This window comes from Apodemus sylvaticus, chromosome 4 (assembly GCF_947179515.1).
Source record: "Apodemus sylvaticus chromosome 4, mApoSyl1.1, whole genome shotgun sequence".
Taxonomy (NCBI): Eukaryota; Metazoa; Chordata; class Mammalia; order Rodentia; family Muridae; genus Apodemus; species Apodemus sylvaticus.
Window position 1 is genome coordinate 88,711,753 of NC_067475.1, and position 20,176 is coordinate 88,731,928.

The following is a 20,176-nucleotide window of genomic DNA, read 5'->3' on the forward strand; positions in this document are numbered from 1 at the left end:
ATGCAGTTCTACTGGCCACAGACACTGTGTAATATACATCAATGTCCAGCCAGTTCTTAGGGCCCTCAAGACAGCCAAACTGCAGAATTTTCTAGTGTGCCAGCGGTGATACCCCAAGCCCCCAGAAAACACATGTGAAATGAAATGGTTTAGCATCTTTTGAAAGAAATCCTATAATAAACATTTTTATTCACTATAAAGTAAAAGAAAAATCTGAGGTGTTAGATTAATAATAGTAATATATAGTATTTTCTAGTTGGCAACTTACATGGTTGTGAAAAGAGATTATAAGCTGTCTCTTAAGATTAAGGCAAGCCCACTGAGGATTCTCAGGGTTAGGTTCTGAACTTTTTGTTGTTGTTGTTTATTTTTTAGCTATTCCCTTTATTTGCGTTTCAAATGGTATTCCCTTTCCTTGTCACCCCTCCAAAAACCCCCTATCCCATCTCCCCTCCCCATTTACCAACAATCCCCACACACACTTTCCTGACCTGGCATTCCTCTACGCTGAGGCATCGAGCCTTCATAGCAGCAATGGCCTCTCCTCTCATTGATGTCTGACATGGTCATCCTCCGTTACATAAGTAGCTGGAGCCATGGATTCTCTTTGTTTGATGTTTTAGTTCTTGGGAGCTCTGGGGATACTGGTTAGTACTTGTTCCTCCTATGGGGCTGAAAATCTCTTCAGCTCTTTGGGTCCTTTCTCTAGCTGCTCTATTGAGGACCCTATGCTCAGTCTATTAGTTGGTTGTAAGCCATCGGTGTGTTGATCCACCTTTCAAGAAGGATCAATATACCCACACTTTGGTCTTCCTCCTTCCTGAGCTTCATGTGGTCTGTGAGGTTTTTTGTTTTTTGTTTTTTGTTTGTTTGTTTGTTTTTGTTTTTGGTGTTTTGTTTTGTTTTGTTTTGTTTTGTTTTGTTTGGAGACAGGGTTTCTCTGTGTAGCCCTGGCTGTCCTGGAACTCACTCTGTAGACCAGGCTGGCCTCGAACTCAGAAATCCGCCTGCCTCTGCCTCCCAAGTGCTAGGATTACAGGTGTGCACCACCACCTTCTGGTGGTCTGTGAGTTTTATCTTGGGTATTCTGAGCTTTTGGGCTAATATCTACTTATCAGCAAGTGATTACTGTGTGTTTTCTTTTGTGATTGGGTTACCTCACTCAGGATGATGTTTTCTAGTTCCAGCCATTTGCTTAGGAATTTCATGAATTCATTGTTTTTAATGGCTGAGTAGTACTCCATTGTGTAAATGTACCACATTTTCTGTATCCATTCCTCTGAATTTCTTAGACAGCAGTTTTCCTTCCTCATGGTCATGAAAATGCATTACCCTCCTATGTGTAAAAAAACACTCATAGCTATGTGAAGTTTTCTGGTCCTCATTTCAATAAATAGGCTATTTGTAAGACAAAAAAAAAAAAAAAGATTAAGGCAGGCTCTGGGTGGTGCACGCCTGTAATCCCAGCACTTGGGAGGCAGAGGTGGGCAAATTTCTGAGTTTGAGGCCAGCCTGGTCTACAGAGTGAGTTCCAGGACAGCCAGGGCTACACAAAGAAACCCTGTCTCGAAAAAACCAAAAAAAAAAGCTTAAGGCAAGCATGTGTGGGAACAAGCATAGAACTTGTAAAGAGGAGGGATGTGAGGAATTTTCAGTTCATAAAACTACTGAAGTAACATGTCAGCCGTATGTTATGCCAGACACAGCTTCACAGATGAATCGTCTCATGGCGTCCTTGCCTTCTGAGTCCTGGGATTGAACGCATGTGCTATGCCCAGATAAAATGACAGTTTTAAGTTCAATGACTAGCACAAGAATTTTTTCATAAACAAGTTATTACATTTCTTCAGCTTAATGATGTTGCTAGACTTAGCTTTGTACCAAGTATACTTTGTAGCGACTGCTGTGTGTAAATACGTGAAAACCGACGTTACATACATAGTTTGTGTTTGCACACTTGCATGTATGTGTTTGACGAAGGTGGTGTGATTAGAACTTCTCCATTAGAAAATAATTGCAATTTATAAAACAAAAACGCTTCATTGGTATTACATGTGAAGCTCGTCACCATGGCTGTGAAGTCCCTTTTTACCACTGCTGAAGCCTGTCCTTACCACGTTGGGGCAGGTTTCTCCTTTAAGTGTTTGTCTCCATGTTCTAGCTAGATTCATGAAAGTGTAGAGTCTGCTTTTCTTTTTTGCTGTAGCTAGCTAACCCGGCATTGAGTCAATATTTGACCACATAATAAAGTGAATGAGCAAATGGACTTTAGTGTTGGTTTAATCCCGACTGAACATGATCCTATGGAGTGCTTGGTCTGAATGTTAATCAGAGCTTTTTCCATAACGAGGTTAAAGATTTTAAAATTTTCATTGTGTAGTTCATGAAAATAAGGATGGTTTTTATAAGTTCATAAATATGGTTTTACCAAACCAAACAAAATATGGAAGTTTGAATACAATAGAAGTCTCTTAGCTTTTGTGTAAAATCCAGTGTTCTTGATGGATAGGCATTTCCTGCCTTAAGAACCAATTGAGTTACTGACCTCCTTTAAAGCATGCGGCTTTCTGAGGGAAGGGAACAGATAACACAGGGTCTTTGGGGAAATTGTCATCAGTAAAGTATCGAAGTAGTATAATCACTTCTGATTATTCATACCACTAAAGACTTCAACACATAACACAGCTTCTGTGTAACTGTACGAGAAGATGGGAAACGCAATCCAGGTGTCTGTGGGAAGAGGATATTAGTGACTACCTAGCTAATCTAGCCATGTAGATGTAAGTACGTCTGCATGCATGTGTAAGAGAGTATTAAGAAGTTCAAAATGACTTACTAGGTAGGCTTTTCATACTGTGTGAAGCTTTCTCCTTAAACTAACTGCAGTTGGCTCACTTTCCCTGTCAACCATAGGTCAAAAGTATTTGAAGTGCAGCTGGGTGGTGATGGCGCGTGCCTTTAATCACAGCACTTGAAGCAGGCTGGACTACAGAGTGAGTTCTAGGACAGCCAGGACTACACAGAGAAACCATGTCTCGAAAATATATATATATATATATATATATATATATATATATATATATATATATATATATATATATATATATATATATATATATATTGAAGTGCAAAATTATACCTACGTGGAATATAGGAATATTTTGAGGTTTTTGTTTCAGAAACAATGCAGTGCAACCCTACACAACATCTGCATTGTATTAGAAACAAATGATCCATCTCTGGGTTATTTGTAAAGTCAAGGAGAGGATGAACAGAAGTCATATGCAAATGTTATGCCACCTTATACAAAGGATTTGAGATATTAAAGGAACACCCATATTTATTTCTGTTCACAAGGAAGTCAGCTTAGAATCCTCCACAGAGCCCTTAAGAATCTTTCTCTGTGAATTTAAGCTCTCCTTTCCCACACTCCACACTCCACTGTGCATTCTCATCTGAGATAACTGAGCACCATTCCTCTGAGGCTCATGAAGCTTGCTGTGTAGTTGGTTCTGGAACGGCCTGCTGGTATTACCCTCAGCTCTCCCTCTTCAGGGATTACTGCTTCCATAGCAGCCATCATGGGCGTGCCAGAAAGCAAGAGACCGATGAAGTTTGGTCCTTGCAGGATGTTACTGGGCTACCTTCGCCAGCCGCAGAGTTGCATGTTTTGTGTTTCGTTCAGTACCTGGCCTTTATACATAATCTTAGACACGTGGAGCCTCTTACCTGGGGACGTTGAACACGACACAGGGTGGTTTGAGCTTCCTTGTCTGCAGCAGTGAGGGGGCGGCACCCGAGCTCCTCATAAATATTAAATCAGACAATGCAGTGCCCACTTGCCAGTGTGTGTATCCACAGTAATGACAGTGATTGGCACTAACATTTAGAGGCAACAAACAGAGAGCTAGCTTATGGTTTAACTAGGTGGCATGCCAACCATGTGGTTAAAAAATCTTCCATTTTTACTTATGTAGCATGCCTGTGTGTATGAGCGGGGGTGGGGGGTGGGGGTGGGGGGGGTGCACACATGCCACAGTGAGGGTAGGGAGGGGAGAGCAGCCTTTCAGAGCGCTCTGCATCCTCCTTGCTTGAGGCAGGGTCTCTCTGGTTCATGCCACTGTACCGCTTGCTGGTAAGCCTCCCGGATTCTCTTGTCTCTGCCTCCTGTCTCACTCCCCACAGGAATCTGGGATTACAGGTGTGTGCCGCTGCATTGAGCTTTTCATGTGTGCTGGGGGATGGACCCGGTCAGACCTTCATGGAAAGCTCTTTTAACTGCTAATCTGTGCCCCAGCCCACAGATGGCTTTTGTTTTAAGTCCATACTTCTTTTTTCCTTTTATGAAGCAAATTTGGAGTTTATTAAGAAAACAGCTTCATATAGATTTAAGTATGAGGAGGAGAAGGGCAGAGGGAAGGGGCGGAAGCAGATTCGGGCACAGGTGCTTTACTGTCTGAGTTTCTTGAGAGAGTGACTTTCTAGTTGTCACACTTGCCATCAGAGATTCTTAGACTACATGACCCAGAAATATTTTGGAATTTCTCAGAGGAATTTTTGTTTGCATGAGTGCTTATAAGCAGGTGAAAGTCAGTATTAGCAGTGTAGTAGCTCCCGGTCCCCCAGTTTTTAGTTACATATGTGTAAAGGGCAAGGTTTTGCTTCCATTAGAATTAGCTACCACAGAGTTTCTTTTATCTATCTCATAGATTACTATTATCATTATCATTATTTTGTTTTTATTTATGTAGTTAATTTTTTACCTTAAAAAAAAACAAACCTTTAACAAAATATACTTTTCCAATAAGGAACATAAATCAAAAGTGCCCCCCCCCCCAACTTATAGGGTTGAATGACACCATCGGCCAGCATAAGAAACTTGAAGACCTTTCACAGTTAGGGTGTGTGACCTTAAAAGTGCAGTGGCTGCTTATCTCCATAAACATTTTAAAGATTAGTTTTAAAAGATACCAGTAAACAATTACTATTGCAAATAATATTTAATAAAAGTGGAGTAAAAGTGGGAACCACTGACGATACACAGCTCCACATCCTGTATAGAGAACACCGGTCTCAAAGATTTAGAGCCTGTTCCATAGCTCAGGCTGGCCCTGTGGCATCAGAGTCCCTGAGGGCCATGCATGTGTGACGTTTGGATGGACTTGTTGTGAGATGTGAGAACCTCTAACTTTGGTGTGTCTTAGTTTCTTCTATATTATTGACTCACTAAGATGGTTGTAAGAGTTAAGCAAAATAATATATCTGTATGTCATAACTTAGAAAAGGGCCTGGCACGTAGTGTCTGTAAACTCTAGTGCAGCCTTAGCTCCTGGGTGGATTTGGCAGTTGAGACGATATGGCACAGAAGTTGAATCATACACTCTGTCACTCTGCTGAAGCACTCCTCTGAACTATACTTCATCTACGTGTTCTTTAACCCAATGCTTCTTTTCAGCATCCAATAGATTCCCAAGTATTTGGTTCAGTATTTATGACTGGGGCTGCTTCTATCAGCTTACTAATCTGTTTGCTTCAGAGATACTGGACACCCTTTCTGTGTTCAGTTTTATTCCTGTCTTACAAATGTAGGAATTAGAGTTTAGAAGAGTTAGCCAGTGGAGTGGGGGTGTTGGTAGAGCTCTTACGTAGCATACATAAAGCACTACGATCCATCCTCAGGGTTCATAATTCCAGAAGTCAAGAGGTAGGGCCATGAGGATCAGCAGTTGAAGGTCTCCTTCATTGCCTAGTGAATTCAAATACAGCCTGGACTACAGTTGTCCTAAAATATGCTGTGGGGGATATTTGCCCAGAAATTTATTAAGTTTTAGAATTCTAAACTTGAGAAAAGTACGAGGATGACCTTTTTGCTTTGGGAGAAAGCTCCTGTACTCGTATTGCGTGTCCTGTACCCTGAATGCTTGGGGCCAGTAGTAATTTTGATTTGGGGTTTTGTAGGTGTGGTGGGGTAGGATTGGAATGTTTCCAGATGCATAATAAGATATCCTGATCCAAAGTCAAATCTGCAATTCATTCATTTCATGGGCGCCTCAAAAGTGATTTTATACAACTCTTTAACACACCTGAATTTTGACTAAGACATCACATGAGGTCAGATGTGGCATTTTCTACCTGTAGAGCTAGGAGTCCCCAATTTCAGTTATTCAGATCAGGAACACCCAACCTATCCCACATTTCAACAGCTAGTTTGGCATGTAAAGGTTCATGCTTAGGCAGAAAGCCACATGGAATACTCTTGAACATAAGCCATGTGCTTATATGAAGTGTCTCTGTCCCAGTTGCTAAAGCACCATAGCATAGGATGATGATGAACTGATAGGACAGAGCACAGGGCCCCTTCAGCCTCCCCAGTGGCCTTTCCATTCACTCTGTCTGGGAGGCAGCATCTCTGTCATTAGAATGTGTCTGAGTAGATATGGGTATAGGCATTTACAGTCAGCCATAACAGGACTATACACCCAAAGCACAGACTAACTAAGATGTTCATCATTTTGTAAGAATTCTGAGCAATGAAAATCTGAGCACTTATTTAAAGAAGTGGTCACTGGATGATAAACATATCGTTCAAGGGGTGTTCATTACTTTGCAGGATTTGCTAAGCAGTGAAGCACAAATGTGATTTATAGAGTCTTTTATCTAGATCTTCGGGAGCTAGACAGTATGCTAGACCTATAGTGTGAGATGTGACAGCACCTATGATGCTATCAGGAGTCAGGCAAGGATGAGCAAGTCATCGAGGAAGAAGCACGACGATTTCATTACATCTGTTCACTTCATAGAAAGCACAGGCACACACGTTAACTAACTTGTCCAGAGTCTCTAGACTTGAGAGGTTGGCAGCAGAGAGGGTAATCTATATATAGGTCTAATGTTAGGCTTAGGCCTTTTATACTCAGTAGGAAGCTAAGAGTGTTCTTAGATCTTACAAACTTAGTATTTTGAAGGATTCATTACAATGTCCACCTGTTTACTATCTCATGATACATGCCCACTTCCTTACGTTATGTATGTATGTAAGCAAGAAACATTCACATTGTGGGTTTGGAAATGCGTGGCCAAGCACTCTCCTAGCACGTCTGAATTTCTGGATTCAGTCCCTAGTGCCACTACCTACACCCACCCCGCCCTAAAAAGAAAGGATCTCTTATATTGCACAAAATCGTTTGTTTCCTTTGTGGAATATTGACAATGAGGCATTCAGAGACAGGATTATAACTGGCGCCTGGGTTCAGCATTTGTGGAATACTTAGAAATTATTATTATGATGTGAAATAATGTTTGCTCTTCCTGGTATTCTTCAAGATGTTATCTAAAAAATAAAAATAGATAACATTATAGGCTGATTTTTAGTAGAAACAGGTCAAAGAAACTTGTGCACATGTCTAGTGGGAATGGGTTTTGATTTTATTTTGGTTTTGGTGGTACTGGGGCTGAATATAAGCCAGACTGTTACTCTACCACCGAACCGCACCCAGATTTCTACTTTGTGTGTGATTCCAATCCGATGGCTAAAGTTCAAACCCTGGGGACCACTTGGTGGGAGAAGAGAACCAACTGACAGAAATTTCCCACTGGCCTCCACAGTGTGCTGTAGTACAGACAGAGCCATGTATGTATATATAAACAAATAGTTAAATTTACCCTGTCAGAACTTCAGACTTAGAGCTGAAGTCGTGAGGCCATTCCTGATACCACTTTAATATGGAATTCTATTACACAATGCACAAACCGTACAAGCCAGCACTGCGTCAAGCCAGGAGCAGAGCAAAGCCCTGAGTCTCAGTGTGAGAGTGTTCCGTTTTAGAAAATGTCGGTTTAGACCCCCAGTGACTCTCCTGGGGGCTCCAGGGTCTTCTGTTCTGGAAGCCTGGTTGGAGCCCAGCCTTGTGCCTGTCAGCCTCAGTACTCCCAACACCCACAGTTCTTTGTTTTGTTGACTCTTATCCCAGCAGCCTCTGGCTGCTTTTCCACCAGGGATGGTAGGGCCACACCAATACACATCCCACTACCTCACAGGGATACCTTTTGTAACATTTGTCTTTCTAGGACCTTGATCCAAACTTAAACTCAGCAAGATTTAAAATTGTTGAGAAAATTTAGATTTAAATCTCATTTATGGCAAAAAAAAAAAAAAGAGATAATTTTGTTTCCTAAACAGAGCATCTATATTTCTACTTGTAATGTAAGGAAATATCTAATTACCATTTATTCTGTTTAGTACATTTTTGTTTTGTGCTCTCTTCCATGGGACACAGATAGTGGGGAAGGGCTTAAAACTAGTGTGTGGACTGGGGCCGTAGATTAGTAGTAGAGGGGAGATCTTGCCTGTATAGACCTGAGCTTAATCTCCAGCACTTAAAAAAGAATACATTTAAAAAAATAAGTTGAATGTCTTTTCCCACTGTTCATTAACACTTGTCTCCATGATTCTCGGTTAGCGGAGGTCGCAGTCTGGAATGGAGATGTCTTACCCTCGCAGTTCCGGCTCCTAGCTGAGGCTCTCTACGTGTAGGGGAGCACTAAATACTTGTTAAATGGAACTGAATTGAGAGCAAGCCTGCTTCTCTCTCAGTCCCCCGACTGTTGTGCATAGGGAGCCGTTTAGCTGTGATACGGAGAGGATGGGCCGGCAGAGGTGAGCCCACAGTAGCCTACAGAGGCTGGCAGATCTCTCCTCTGAAGGATCCGAGCTCTGACCGCTTCCAGACTTCTCTGCATAGTGACAGACAGGGAGAATGTCCAGGGAGAGGAATCCTGTGAACCTTATATAATCAATTAGTGAGGAAAAATCCTCTAGGTAGCTGTAACTTTATTTAATGTTGTTAATCTTTACATTTTCCTGTGGTACATGTCAGTCTGAGTCATGTCTATAAGTGACAACCATTAGGTTTTAGTTATTTATTTTGTAGATGCTGGCTTGACTCTGACTGTAGAGGTGTTTACACACTTGTCTAGTGTCTGTAGAGAAACTGTTATTTTCCTAAGTTGTATATATTTCACAACTTCTTCAGTGAGCACACTTGGTGAGATAGTTAATGTTTGTGATGATTTTATTCACTACTTATCTGATTTCTATGAACATAGGAGGTTTTTGTTTGGGGGTTGGGTTTTTGGGGTATCTAATTATATGCCATATACTAAACTCATTTTTAAGTCTTATTTACTTTGTGTTTCAAATTAAAAAAAAATACTTCCAAACAGACTTGTAAGCACTGTTATATATATGTAAGATAGAGATTTTTGGTATCAAGGCAAGTCTGAATGAATGTGGAATGTAAATCCATTTTTCTTATTGAGTAAAGCCCAAGCGTCTCTCTTGGAAAGCTTATTCTAAACTATGGTAGCATGACATTTTTGGAGAGGGGATAAGAGTCCAAGGAGGGACAGGAATGTTTCTAAAACAAGCCCTTACTAGGTTTAACTGGTTAAATAGGATCAGAACACAGCAGCAAAGAGAGAATATTATTAGTGTCTTATGATACTAGCTAGAGTATGTTTTCTAATGCATTACTAGTCAATCCTATTGGTATAATATACATAAATCTAATGTCTTTTTATTAATTCAAAAGAATTAGCCATCTTGATATGTTTTCTAATGAATTACTAATCAATACTATTGGCATAATGTACACAAATGTGCTTTCGTTTTTAAATCAGTTCAAAAGAATTAGCCATCCTGGTCACACAACTTTTCATCTTGGTGCTCATAAGGTAGAGGCCGGTGGATGTTTGCAAGTTCCAGGCCAGTCTGGTCTTCACCGTGAGACTCTGTCTCAGAGAGGAAGTGGGGAGGGGAAGAGAGGGAGAGAAATAACTGGTAAGAGTGCAGACCTGGCAGGACTTTCCTCATCTCACTAGTTGACTAACACATGATGAGACAAGTGGCCAGTAAACAGCTGTTGAATAGTAGTGCTTTTTCTCTTACACAGGAGGTGTGTTAGAAACACTCGAGGGATGTTTGGTGGGTGTCTTAGTTAGGGTTTCTATTCCTGCACAACATCATGACCAAGAAGCAAGTTGGGGAGGAAAGGGTTTATTGAGCTTACACTTCCATGTTGCAGTTCATCACTAAAGGAAGTCAGGACTGGAACTCAAGCAGGTCAGGAAGCAGGAGCTGATGCAGAGGCCATGGAGGGATGTTACTTACTGGCTTGCTTCCCCTGGCTTGGTCAGCCTGCTCTCTTATAGAACCCAAGACTACCAGCCCAGGGATGGTACCACCCACAAGGGGCCCTCCCCCTTGATCACTAATTGAGAAAATGCCTCACAGTTGGATCTCATGAAGGCACTTCCCCTACTGAAACTCCTTTCTCTGTGATAACTCCAGCCTGTGTCAAGTTGACACACGAAACCAGCCAGTACAATTGACCCCTTGTCAACTTGACACATAAACACATCACTATTAAACCTCAACCCTTACTTTCTTATTCATCCCCAAGATCTAAATTACTTTAAAAGTCCCACAGTCTTTACACATTAAAAGTTCAATCACTTCATATCCAGTATCTTTAAAATTCAAAGTCTTTTAAAAATTCATTCTCTCAACTGTGGGCTCCACTAAAATACTTTCTTCCTTCAAAAGGGAAACATATCAGGGCACAGTCACAACCAAAAGCAAAACTCAAACTCCAATGGTTCAATGTCTGGGATCCAACTCAAGATCTTCCGGGTTCCTCCAAGGTCTTGGGTCACTTCTCCAGCTCTGTCCTTTGTAGCACACAGCTTGTCTTCTAGGCTCCAGCTGCCTGTATGCCACTGCTGCTGCTGTTCTTGGTGGTCATCTCATGGTACTGGCATCTCCAAAATGCTGCTGTCTTCCACTGTAATTAGGCTTCACCAATAGCCTCTCATAGGCTCTCATCAGGGTGACAAGCCTCTGCTCCTATGCATGACCCCTTCAAGTTCTGGGCCATCAATTGCAACTGAGGCTGCACCAATGGCCTTCTGTGGCCCCTCACTGTGCCAAGAGCCTCAGCTGCTCTTCATGACCCCTTCATGCCTTCAAAACCAGTACCATCTGGGTGACTCTTACAAAGTACCAAGTCCAGCCACAGCACAAAATACAACTGTGGCTGAACACACTCTCTGTGCTCTCAGAAAACACTTCCCAGAAGATTTCACCTCAGTGATGCTGGTCTTTTCTTAATCACTGCTAATTTCTTAGCTCCAGCTAACCAGCATCAATAGTCCCAGTAACACAAAGGTTTGCTTTAGTGGTTCTGGTATCTTGTTAATCACAGCTGATTCTTCAGCCCCAGCTAACCAAAACCACAGAATCTTCACAATCAAAACATGGCCACTGTAAGAGTCTTTAACCTTCCCTCTGAAATTTCACAAGCCAGGCCTCCATCTTCTGCATTGTTCTCAACATTATCTTCCAAGCTCCTACAGAACATTCCACAGAGCTCTTAACACCGAATGGATCATCTAGCCCAAAGTTCCAAAGTCCTCCCCAAAACATGGTCAGGTTGTCACAGGAATACCCCACTACGCTGGTACCAATTTGTCTTAGTCAGGGTTTCTATTCCTGCACAACATCATGACCAAGAAGCAAGTTGGGGAGGAAAGGGTTTATTGAGCTTACACTTCCACATTGCTGTTCATCACCAAAGTAAGTCAGGACTGGAACTCAAGCAAGCCAGTAAGAAACATCCCTCCATGGCCTCTGCATCAGCTCCTGCTTCCTGACCTGCTTGAGTTCCAGTCCTGACTTCCTTTAGTGATGAACTGCAACATGGAAGTGTAAGCTCAATAAACCTAACTTGCTTCTTGGTCATGATGTTTGTGCAGGAATAGAAACCCTGACTGAGACAGTGGGTGATATCTGTTCAAGAGGTGGTTTCTATGTAAACAAGAACAAGTAAAGAGAAGTGTGTGTGTGTGTGTGTGCTTGTGGGCGCATGTGCATATAAGTGAATGTTGTTTGTAAACAACTAAATCCAAATTATTAGAAGGTATTTTATCTCTTTTCATATAACTCAGTATCATGGAAATATGATTCAGTGTTTCCAAGATGCTTGCTTTAAGGAAAAAAAAAAAAAAGCTTTTAAACATGAATTGAACATGAATGAACCAGAAGTCTGTTTTTTTTTTTTTAGCTATTTAAATTGTTGCTACATGGTGTATCTGAAGACAGCTACTGTGTACTTACATATAATAATAAATCTTTAAATTGTTGCTACAAAGTTGTATTGGTTGGAGATTGCTAACGATTAGGACTAGAGTGATTTGTTCATTTACTTGTTATTTGAAAAATTGCAGCTTACCATATTAAATGCACATTGGTGTGTCTGGATCATTTAACCCCCCTATGTAGACATGCAATTTAATACTATTGAGATTCATCATATGTTCTTAAACTTTAACATTTTCTGATTTGGGTTAATAGGACAATACTGGAAAGTTTTTGAATTTGTAAATAGAAGGATCTTTTCTAACATCTTTAGCTCAATGCTTGTGGCAGGGTGTAGTATCTTACTTAGTTCTAAAATATGTCTTCTTGAAGTTCTTGATACAAATTATAAGCCTCCTTTTTTCTGCTACCTCCACAGCTCCCTGCAGACTTCACAAAACTGCACCTCACTGACAGCCTGCACCCACAGGTGACCCACGTCTCCTCCAGCCACTCAGGATGTAGCATTACCAGTGACTCTGGAAGCAGCAGCCTTTCTGACATTTACCAGGTATGAAGGGCTTTTCCTTCTCATCCACTTCATGGGATTCAGACATTCTCAGAGACAAGACCTGTAACGTAGATGTATGTGCACACATTATGCATGCATGTTATGTGTGTGAGGCACTGTTATGTCTCTCAGGCTTCGCCATGCTGGGTGTGTTTTTGGAAGCAGCTCTGCCGCTGCGCCGTTACCAGTTGGCAGAATATGAGAGTGGTTATGATGGAGTTGGTTCTTGGTACTCTAAATGTTTTGCTCATTCCACTGTGGACAGTTGGTATAGTCTGACTCAACTAAAAAGCTGCAAAATTACCATTTTTTGGTCATGGTAACAGACAAAACCCTTTTTCTTCAAAAGTAGTTTATTTTAGAGCCAAATATGAGTGACTATGGCCTGGAAATACAAGATTCAGATTACCTGGTTGTTGCTGTGTAAAAGGTCTAAAACCTGAGCACTGCAGACAGTATACAGGCATACATAGTTGACCAGAAAGGTAGATTGTGAAAAAGATCAAAGATCATAGAGCTTTTGTTTTGTTTGTTTTGTTGTTGTAATGTTTAAAACATAATTTCTCTGTGTAGCCCTGACTGACCTGAAACTCACTCTGTAGACCATGTTGGCCTGCCTCTGCCTCCTGAATGTTGGGTTTAAAGGCGTGTGCTATCATGTCAGGCTTCTAAGAATATTACAGGGGAAGGGGGGTTCATTGTTTCTTGAATTATCCATTGACTATTATGTGGATGAATAAAATTTTAGAGGTTTTTTTTTTTTTTTTTTTTTTTTTGGAATCTGTTTTGGAAGGCAATCCCTACCAAAGTCTGTCTATATGATATTAAATTTTATAGCTAAAGGAAACATTTATCTTACAAGTCTAAATAAGTAACATTTTAATTAAGAAACATTTTATGGACTCAAAGTTGTTTTTTTTTCAATAGCTTCTAAGAAATTGAGAATATTCATGTTTGTAAAGCATTTTCAGACCTTTTTAATGTATCACCCAAACACTTAAATTTACAAATATACACACAAGCATTTTAATGACACATGCCAAAAAATAGATTAAAATAATTATTTTTAGAATGCAAGAAAAAGTAATGAGAAAAATTGAAGTGACCACAAGTTTTATTACATAGCTCTTCTTTGGAAACCTCATACCTTCCAAAATACATATGCAAACAATTATCAGAGACTCACATAATAGAGTTACACGGAATTCAGGTATACCCAGAAGAAAAGAAAAGTAGACAGTTGGCATTTTAAGCTCCTTGTGATTTAGCAAGGTTCTGTAGTGCCAAAGATCAAAAGTTGGTGTTTGTCATGTAGATATAAGGCAGTGTCTTCTGCTATTGTTAAGAGTGACTAGCAATAGAGTATCTTTACTTATGAAAATGACTTTCTCAATGTCTTAATTTACACTGACACTAAATTATATTTCCCTGTGCTTGAGCACAAGGGTTAAGAGGAAGAAAGACTCTTAAGAAGAAAAAAGATATGCCCAAATGTGGGTATGGGCTTGCCGAGGGAAAGTACTCTTTACAAATTTGACTGTAGTAAGGAATCTCTTTTCTCTCTGACTTTATTTTAAATCAGGCCATAATAATCTTTCCTTTTTAAGTGATTTTTGCTCTGTTGGGAGATAAAGAGCAGAGGCAGGCTCAGAGAAGAAGAGGTAACACACAGGCTGTCCTCAGAACTTATCGCTAGTTCACGTATAACATCTAAAAATTGTTCTTTGATCTGTTTTGTTTTGTTTTAAAAATTGTGTGCATGGGTGTGTCACTTGAATGCCTGTGCACCATGTGCATGCAGTACCTGTAATGGACAGAAGAGGGAGCCAGATACCCAGGGACTGAGATTAAAAACTTGCTTGTTTTATAGGTACCAGGAACTAAACCCAGGTTCTATAGAAGAGCAGCCATCTTAACTGCTGAGCCATCTCCTTTTAACTTAGATGTAGTTTTTATGCTCCTGTTACATTTTATAAATTACCGGTTTTATTTGTGCTTTTTAGATGTTTTTAAATTCCAGTTAAACTGGGGTGCCCAATTTTAATTATTATCCCCCCCCCCAGGATTAACATAGTAAAATGCATTGCACATAGTAAATGTTCCCCCAGGAAATAGAAACCCAAGTTACTTTTAGATTTTTCCATTGTCTAGTATTTGCAGTTTGAATTAGCACACTTCCCAAACATAAAATCAGGTGTAGTACCAAAAGAAAAATCTGTTTTTCTCCAAATGCTTCTCTCTTCTCTGTCCTAGTTAGAATTAAGTTCAAGTTGGCACAGCCTATAATTGAGTGTTAGTTGAGAACTGTCTCTATCAGAGAAGTCCGTGCATGTCTGTGAAGGATTGTCGTGGTTCCTAATGGATGCAGGAGGGTTCATCACCATTCCTCAGCTGATGGCTCTCCACTGTATAAAACAGCTAGGTAACTAGCTATGAGCTATACCATGGAGCTAGGAGCTAGGAGCTCTGTGCAGCCTTCCTCCAGGGCCATCTGCTTGGTCATGTTCCGACTTCCTCCAGTGGTGGACCATGAACTGGAAGCGTAAGCCAAAACCCTTTTACTCTCCAAGCTGCTTTTGGTCAGAGTGTCTTATGACAGTCACAGAAGGAAGATAGAAACACTCCCATCAAATGTTTGAAAATGAGTAAACACACTCAGATGGATACCTTAAACCAGAGGCTGCAAAAGCAGTCCTAACCCAATAGAATCATAAGCAATCAGTATGAACAGATGGACCCTCAGCCAAACCTAGGAAAGCCGGACACCCAGAAAGAACCACTCCAAATTCACCTGCGTGGGTAACACTGTACATCTTGGACGCAAAGGACCAGTGTTGTTGTATGGGTCGCTGGCTCCGACTAGGGTGATTCCCTCTTGTGAAAACATCATTGTTGGGGCTCCAAGCTGAGTACTTAACTGATAACACAAAATCAGCTCTCACATAAAAGGGAATAGGGCATCGTGTTAGAGCCAGAAACGATTCAGGTTACCTCAGATCCATGTTCCAATATCATATTAATCTCATAAGGTTGTATAGTAACAGAATAAAGAAATCAAGACTGTTTTAAAACACATTGCTGGAAACATGAGGTAGTGAGGTACCAGAAAAGCGGGGAAATCTTACTATCTATAGCCCCTTTCCTGGATAGTTTTATGTCAGCTTGGCACAAGCTAATGTCATCTGAGAGGAGGGAATCTCAATTGAGAAAATATGTTATCAGATGGGTTTCTAGGCAGGCAAGCCTGTAGGGCATTGTCTTAATTAGTGACTGTAGGGGGATCCCTGCCCATTTTGGGTTGGTACACCCCTGGGCTTGTGGTCCTGGATTCTGTAAGAAAGGAGGCTGTGCAAACCAATAAATAGCACTCCTCCATGGCCTCTGTGTCAGTTCCTGCCTCCAGATTCCTGTCCTGCTTGAGTTCATGTCCTGACTTCCCCTCAGTGATGAACTATGATATGGAAGTATAAGCCAAATAAATCCTTTCTCCCTCTCCTCTGCTAGTTGCTTTTTTGGTCATGGTTTTTCTTCACAGCTGTAGTAACTGTAACTAGCAAGGCCTAAGGTGCATCCTTAGCTTTTTAGTTGTTGGAAGCTAGTGGTCTATCCCTGCACTCAAAGGATTTGTCTAACAGGTGGAAAGATACCAGGTCACAGACAGAGGCGGTAACAGATACTGGCTGCTAGGGAGCCAGAGCATAAGGCCTAGACCGTTTGGCTCTGGACTTTGCAACATTCCAACATTTCTTTTTTTTTTTAATATTTTTATTTTCTATATTCTTTGTTTACATTCCAAATGATTTTCCCTTTCCCAGATCCCCCCCTCCCCATATGTCCCATAAACCTATCATTGAAGTTCTCATCAGCTTTGCAAAAGGTTCAGTGGAAGCTGTTCTTCCTAGGAATATTGGTTCACAGCAAAATTTTCTTATTAAAATCTGTATTGAATATGACAAAATAAAGGCATTAATTAAGATCAAGCCATTAAATTGTTTTTAAATTAACATGTTTTGTTGTGTGTTTAAAGCACATTTGTGTATTTATTGGATACATTCACGTACACATGAACATGTGGAATTCACAGGACAACTTTCAGATGATTCTCTCCTCTGGGATGCAACTCAGGTCATCAAGCTTGGTGACAAATGTCTTAATCTGCTGAGCTATCTCACCAGCCCTAAAATAAACTCTTATGCTTCTGATAGCTGGAAGAGCTGTAACTGTGGAAAAGATTTTTTGTTGTGACTGTTCTTTCTCTCTCACACACAGTCTCTGTCTGTCTCTACCTCTCTCTGTTTCTCTGTCTCTCCCTACTCCTCTCTCCCTATTTGTCTCCCTCCCTGCCTCCCCTTGTATTTTGTGTGTGCACAACATATGCAGGTGCTTACATATGCAGAGACCAGAAGCCACTAGATCACTAGATTCCCCTGGAACTAGGATTATGGGAGGCGGTGAGCTGCCTCTTTTCCAGAGGGAGTGCTGGGAATATAATTCAGGTTCTCTGGAAGCAGTGCAAGCATTCTTAACCACTGAATCACTTCTCTGATCCATCAAAAATATTTCTAAAAACAATTTTTTTTTGCTTTTATAGAGATCATTTTGGAAGCATCATGCACATTCCATTAATCCTGTTAATCCTGTGTTTTATGATTTCATGCAGGAGGAATATTATGCTCACTTTACGAAGTATCTTGACTCCTTAAGAATTGTCATAGTCATAATAGGTGACATTAAAAAGTACCTTTCTTAAAAATAAATACTCAGAATCATTAGTATGTTCAGGCAATGTTTTTTTCTTTCTTAATTATTAAAAATAAGTGAATAATACAACACTGTGTACAGGACATTCAAATCCTAAATTTAATATTTTGTAAATCTTCTTATTAAAGATAGTATATTAAGCACAAACTTCTATAATTTAATGGTCTTATAGAGACATTATTGATACATTATTTTGTATTTTAAACAACCTAAAACGTATTTTTAAAATGTTTTGCTAGTGACAAATGCCTTTGTAAGTTCCTGAGCGTTTGAGAATTTATTAGTTTATAACAAGAAATATAGTTTCTGGGCTGGAGAGAGGACTCAGCAGTTAAGACCGCATGCAGCACTTCTTGAGGGCCCAGGTTTGATTCCCAGCAAGCACACAGTGGCTCCCAACCATCTGACGTCCAGCTCCAAGGCAGCTGACACCTTCTGGCCTCCATGGGCACGAGGCTTGTACATGGGACACAGGCAAAACACCCATACACACAAAATAAAATATATAAATTGAAGTAAGCCTTTTCTCCTCTAAATCAGAAAAAGAAAAGGAGAAAGAAATATTTCTGCTTCTCTAAAAAACATCTTTGGAAGCCGCTTTGACTCACTCAGCTTTGAACTTAACAGCGTAAGAGGTGGTCACTTCAAATATCAGCAGAGGGAGAGGCCGGCAAGGACTCGTCTCCCATACGTAGTTATTACCCATCCCACGGCTCCTTCTGCTCAGGCGAGCTCTGCAGCGTCTACTTCTGTCTGGGGCCTGGAGAGAGCCTGGTGATTGGGGTCACGTGACGCTTAGTCATGAGTTGCCTGATGCAGATCCCTGTACCTAGGTGACAAGCCGGTATCCAGTGAACACCTGTAGCTCCGGCTTCGAGGGCCTGATGCCCTCTTCTGGCTTCACCACCTCACAAGTCATACACTTACATAGACATAGAAGCACATACAGTACAATGAAGTCTTTAAAAGTCCTCGTTTGTTCTTACCCCTTGGCTTTACTCACAAATGCCAAGTAAATTTGTTGTAAATCTGTTGTTCACAGTAATACAACATTCAATGCATTTTGTTTTAAATAAGCCATATTATATTCACCAATCTGATAGTATTGAAGAGAACATTAATTTTTAAATATTAACGAGTGGGTAAATCTATATTAGGCTAAGTACTTAGGAGGATGTAAGCCTTTTTTCTTTGTTTTTTTGGACAGATATACTCAGACTGTCTTTTGAATATGAAGTATTTGTGAGTTTAGAGTAGCAGCTTAAAGGCCCGCAGTAATCTTAGGGTAAGTGTAGCTTAGAAGAAATTAGAAAATAGCCAGTGCTCTACTTAAATACATATAAGTATTTACATACATATGTGTAATTAAATATCTATACATATGTATACTTAAGTATATGTATGTTTGTGTATGTATTATATTTAAATATATATACACATATATAAAATTATGATATTCTAGTAGATATGTAATTATATATCATTGTGATTTTTATTTGCATTTTTCTAATAATTAAAGATGTTGACCATCCCTTCGTGTATTTATTGGGTACTTGATTATGTTCTTTGGATAAATGTGTGTGTGTGTTTCTGCATATAACACTAATTTGAACTGTTTAGAAGATTTTTCATGATATAAAATTCAGTGCTATTACTTGATTATGTTCTTTGGATAAATGTGTGTGTGTGTGTGTTTCTGCATATAACACTAATTTGAACTGTTTAGAAGATTTTTCATGATATAAAATTCAGTGCTATTACTTGATTATGTTCTTTGGATAAATGTGTGTGTGTGTATGTTTCTGCATATAACACTAATTTGAACTGTTTTGAAGATTTTATCATGATATAAAATTCAGTGCTATATCTATGGTATTCATTCAGTGTAGAATCACTTTTTAATTGTTAAGTGGTAGCTCAGGCCTGTAATCCCAGCATTCTAGAGGCTGAAGCAGGACTTTTGAGTCTGAACCCACAAGTTTAATACTAACCAGCAGTATGTAAGAAGACTTTGTACCTAATATAAAGGGTGGGGGGAGAGTCTTAAATTTTGTTGTTTTCTTAACCGTCCTGCTAGATTTTAATGGGCATGATAATTTTGTAAGAAAAAAAATTTACAAGCAAATAAGAGAATTGATATTTAACAGAATTTAGACTAGTTGTTCTTTGTTTTTCCTTGTATCTGTTCAGGACCATTGTGGCTTCCAAGCTAAGACATCTTGGTTATTTTAATTTTGAAGGGAGTTGGGGAGGATATTCCTGGGCTAACAACAGATACTGCCTTAGCAGCGATGTTCCACAGAGAACACAGAATCTGAAAGCTTTTCAATGTCTCTAAAGAAGACAATGCCCACCATGGTGTCAGAAATCCCTTAAACAAAGATGGCCAAGAGTCCAGTCAAAAGTAAGAATAAACAAAGACATGACCAGACTTTGGAAAGAAGGATGAGGGAGGACTGATCCTGTAGCTCCTGGCATGCTGGGCATATCCCAGGATCTGCAGGAGGAAGTGGGCCAAAACAACAAAAGTGTAAACATATTTCATCCAAATGATAATAATTTCTCCAGTGTAGGACATATTTAGTATTTTATGTATTGTCTGTTTTAAGTTAACATATAACCTCTAATCATATTAATAATCATTTAAAAGACAGGCCTTTTGTTGGTTTCCATTTTTTTCTTCACAGTGCACTTTCACGGAGTGCTGAGCC

The 20,176-nt window shown here is 40.0% G+C and overlaps 1 protein-coding gene across 8 annotated transcripts in view; it reads left to right on the forward strand.

Annotated features, from left to right (window-relative positions):
* Positions 1-20,176, forward strand: part of Rapgef2 (Rap guanine nucleotide exchange factor 2) — a 227,044-nt gene that overhangs the window by 162,953 nt on the left and 43,915 nt on the right. For all 8 annotated transcript variants that reach the window (XM_052180330.1, XM_052180331.1, XM_052180333.1 and 5 more), the window contains one exon: positions 12,573-12,704. In XM_052180330.1, coding sequence (XP_052036290.1) covers positions 12,573-12,704 — 132 coding nt within the window. The remainder of the gene's footprint in view (positions 1-12,572; positions 12,705-20,176) is intronic.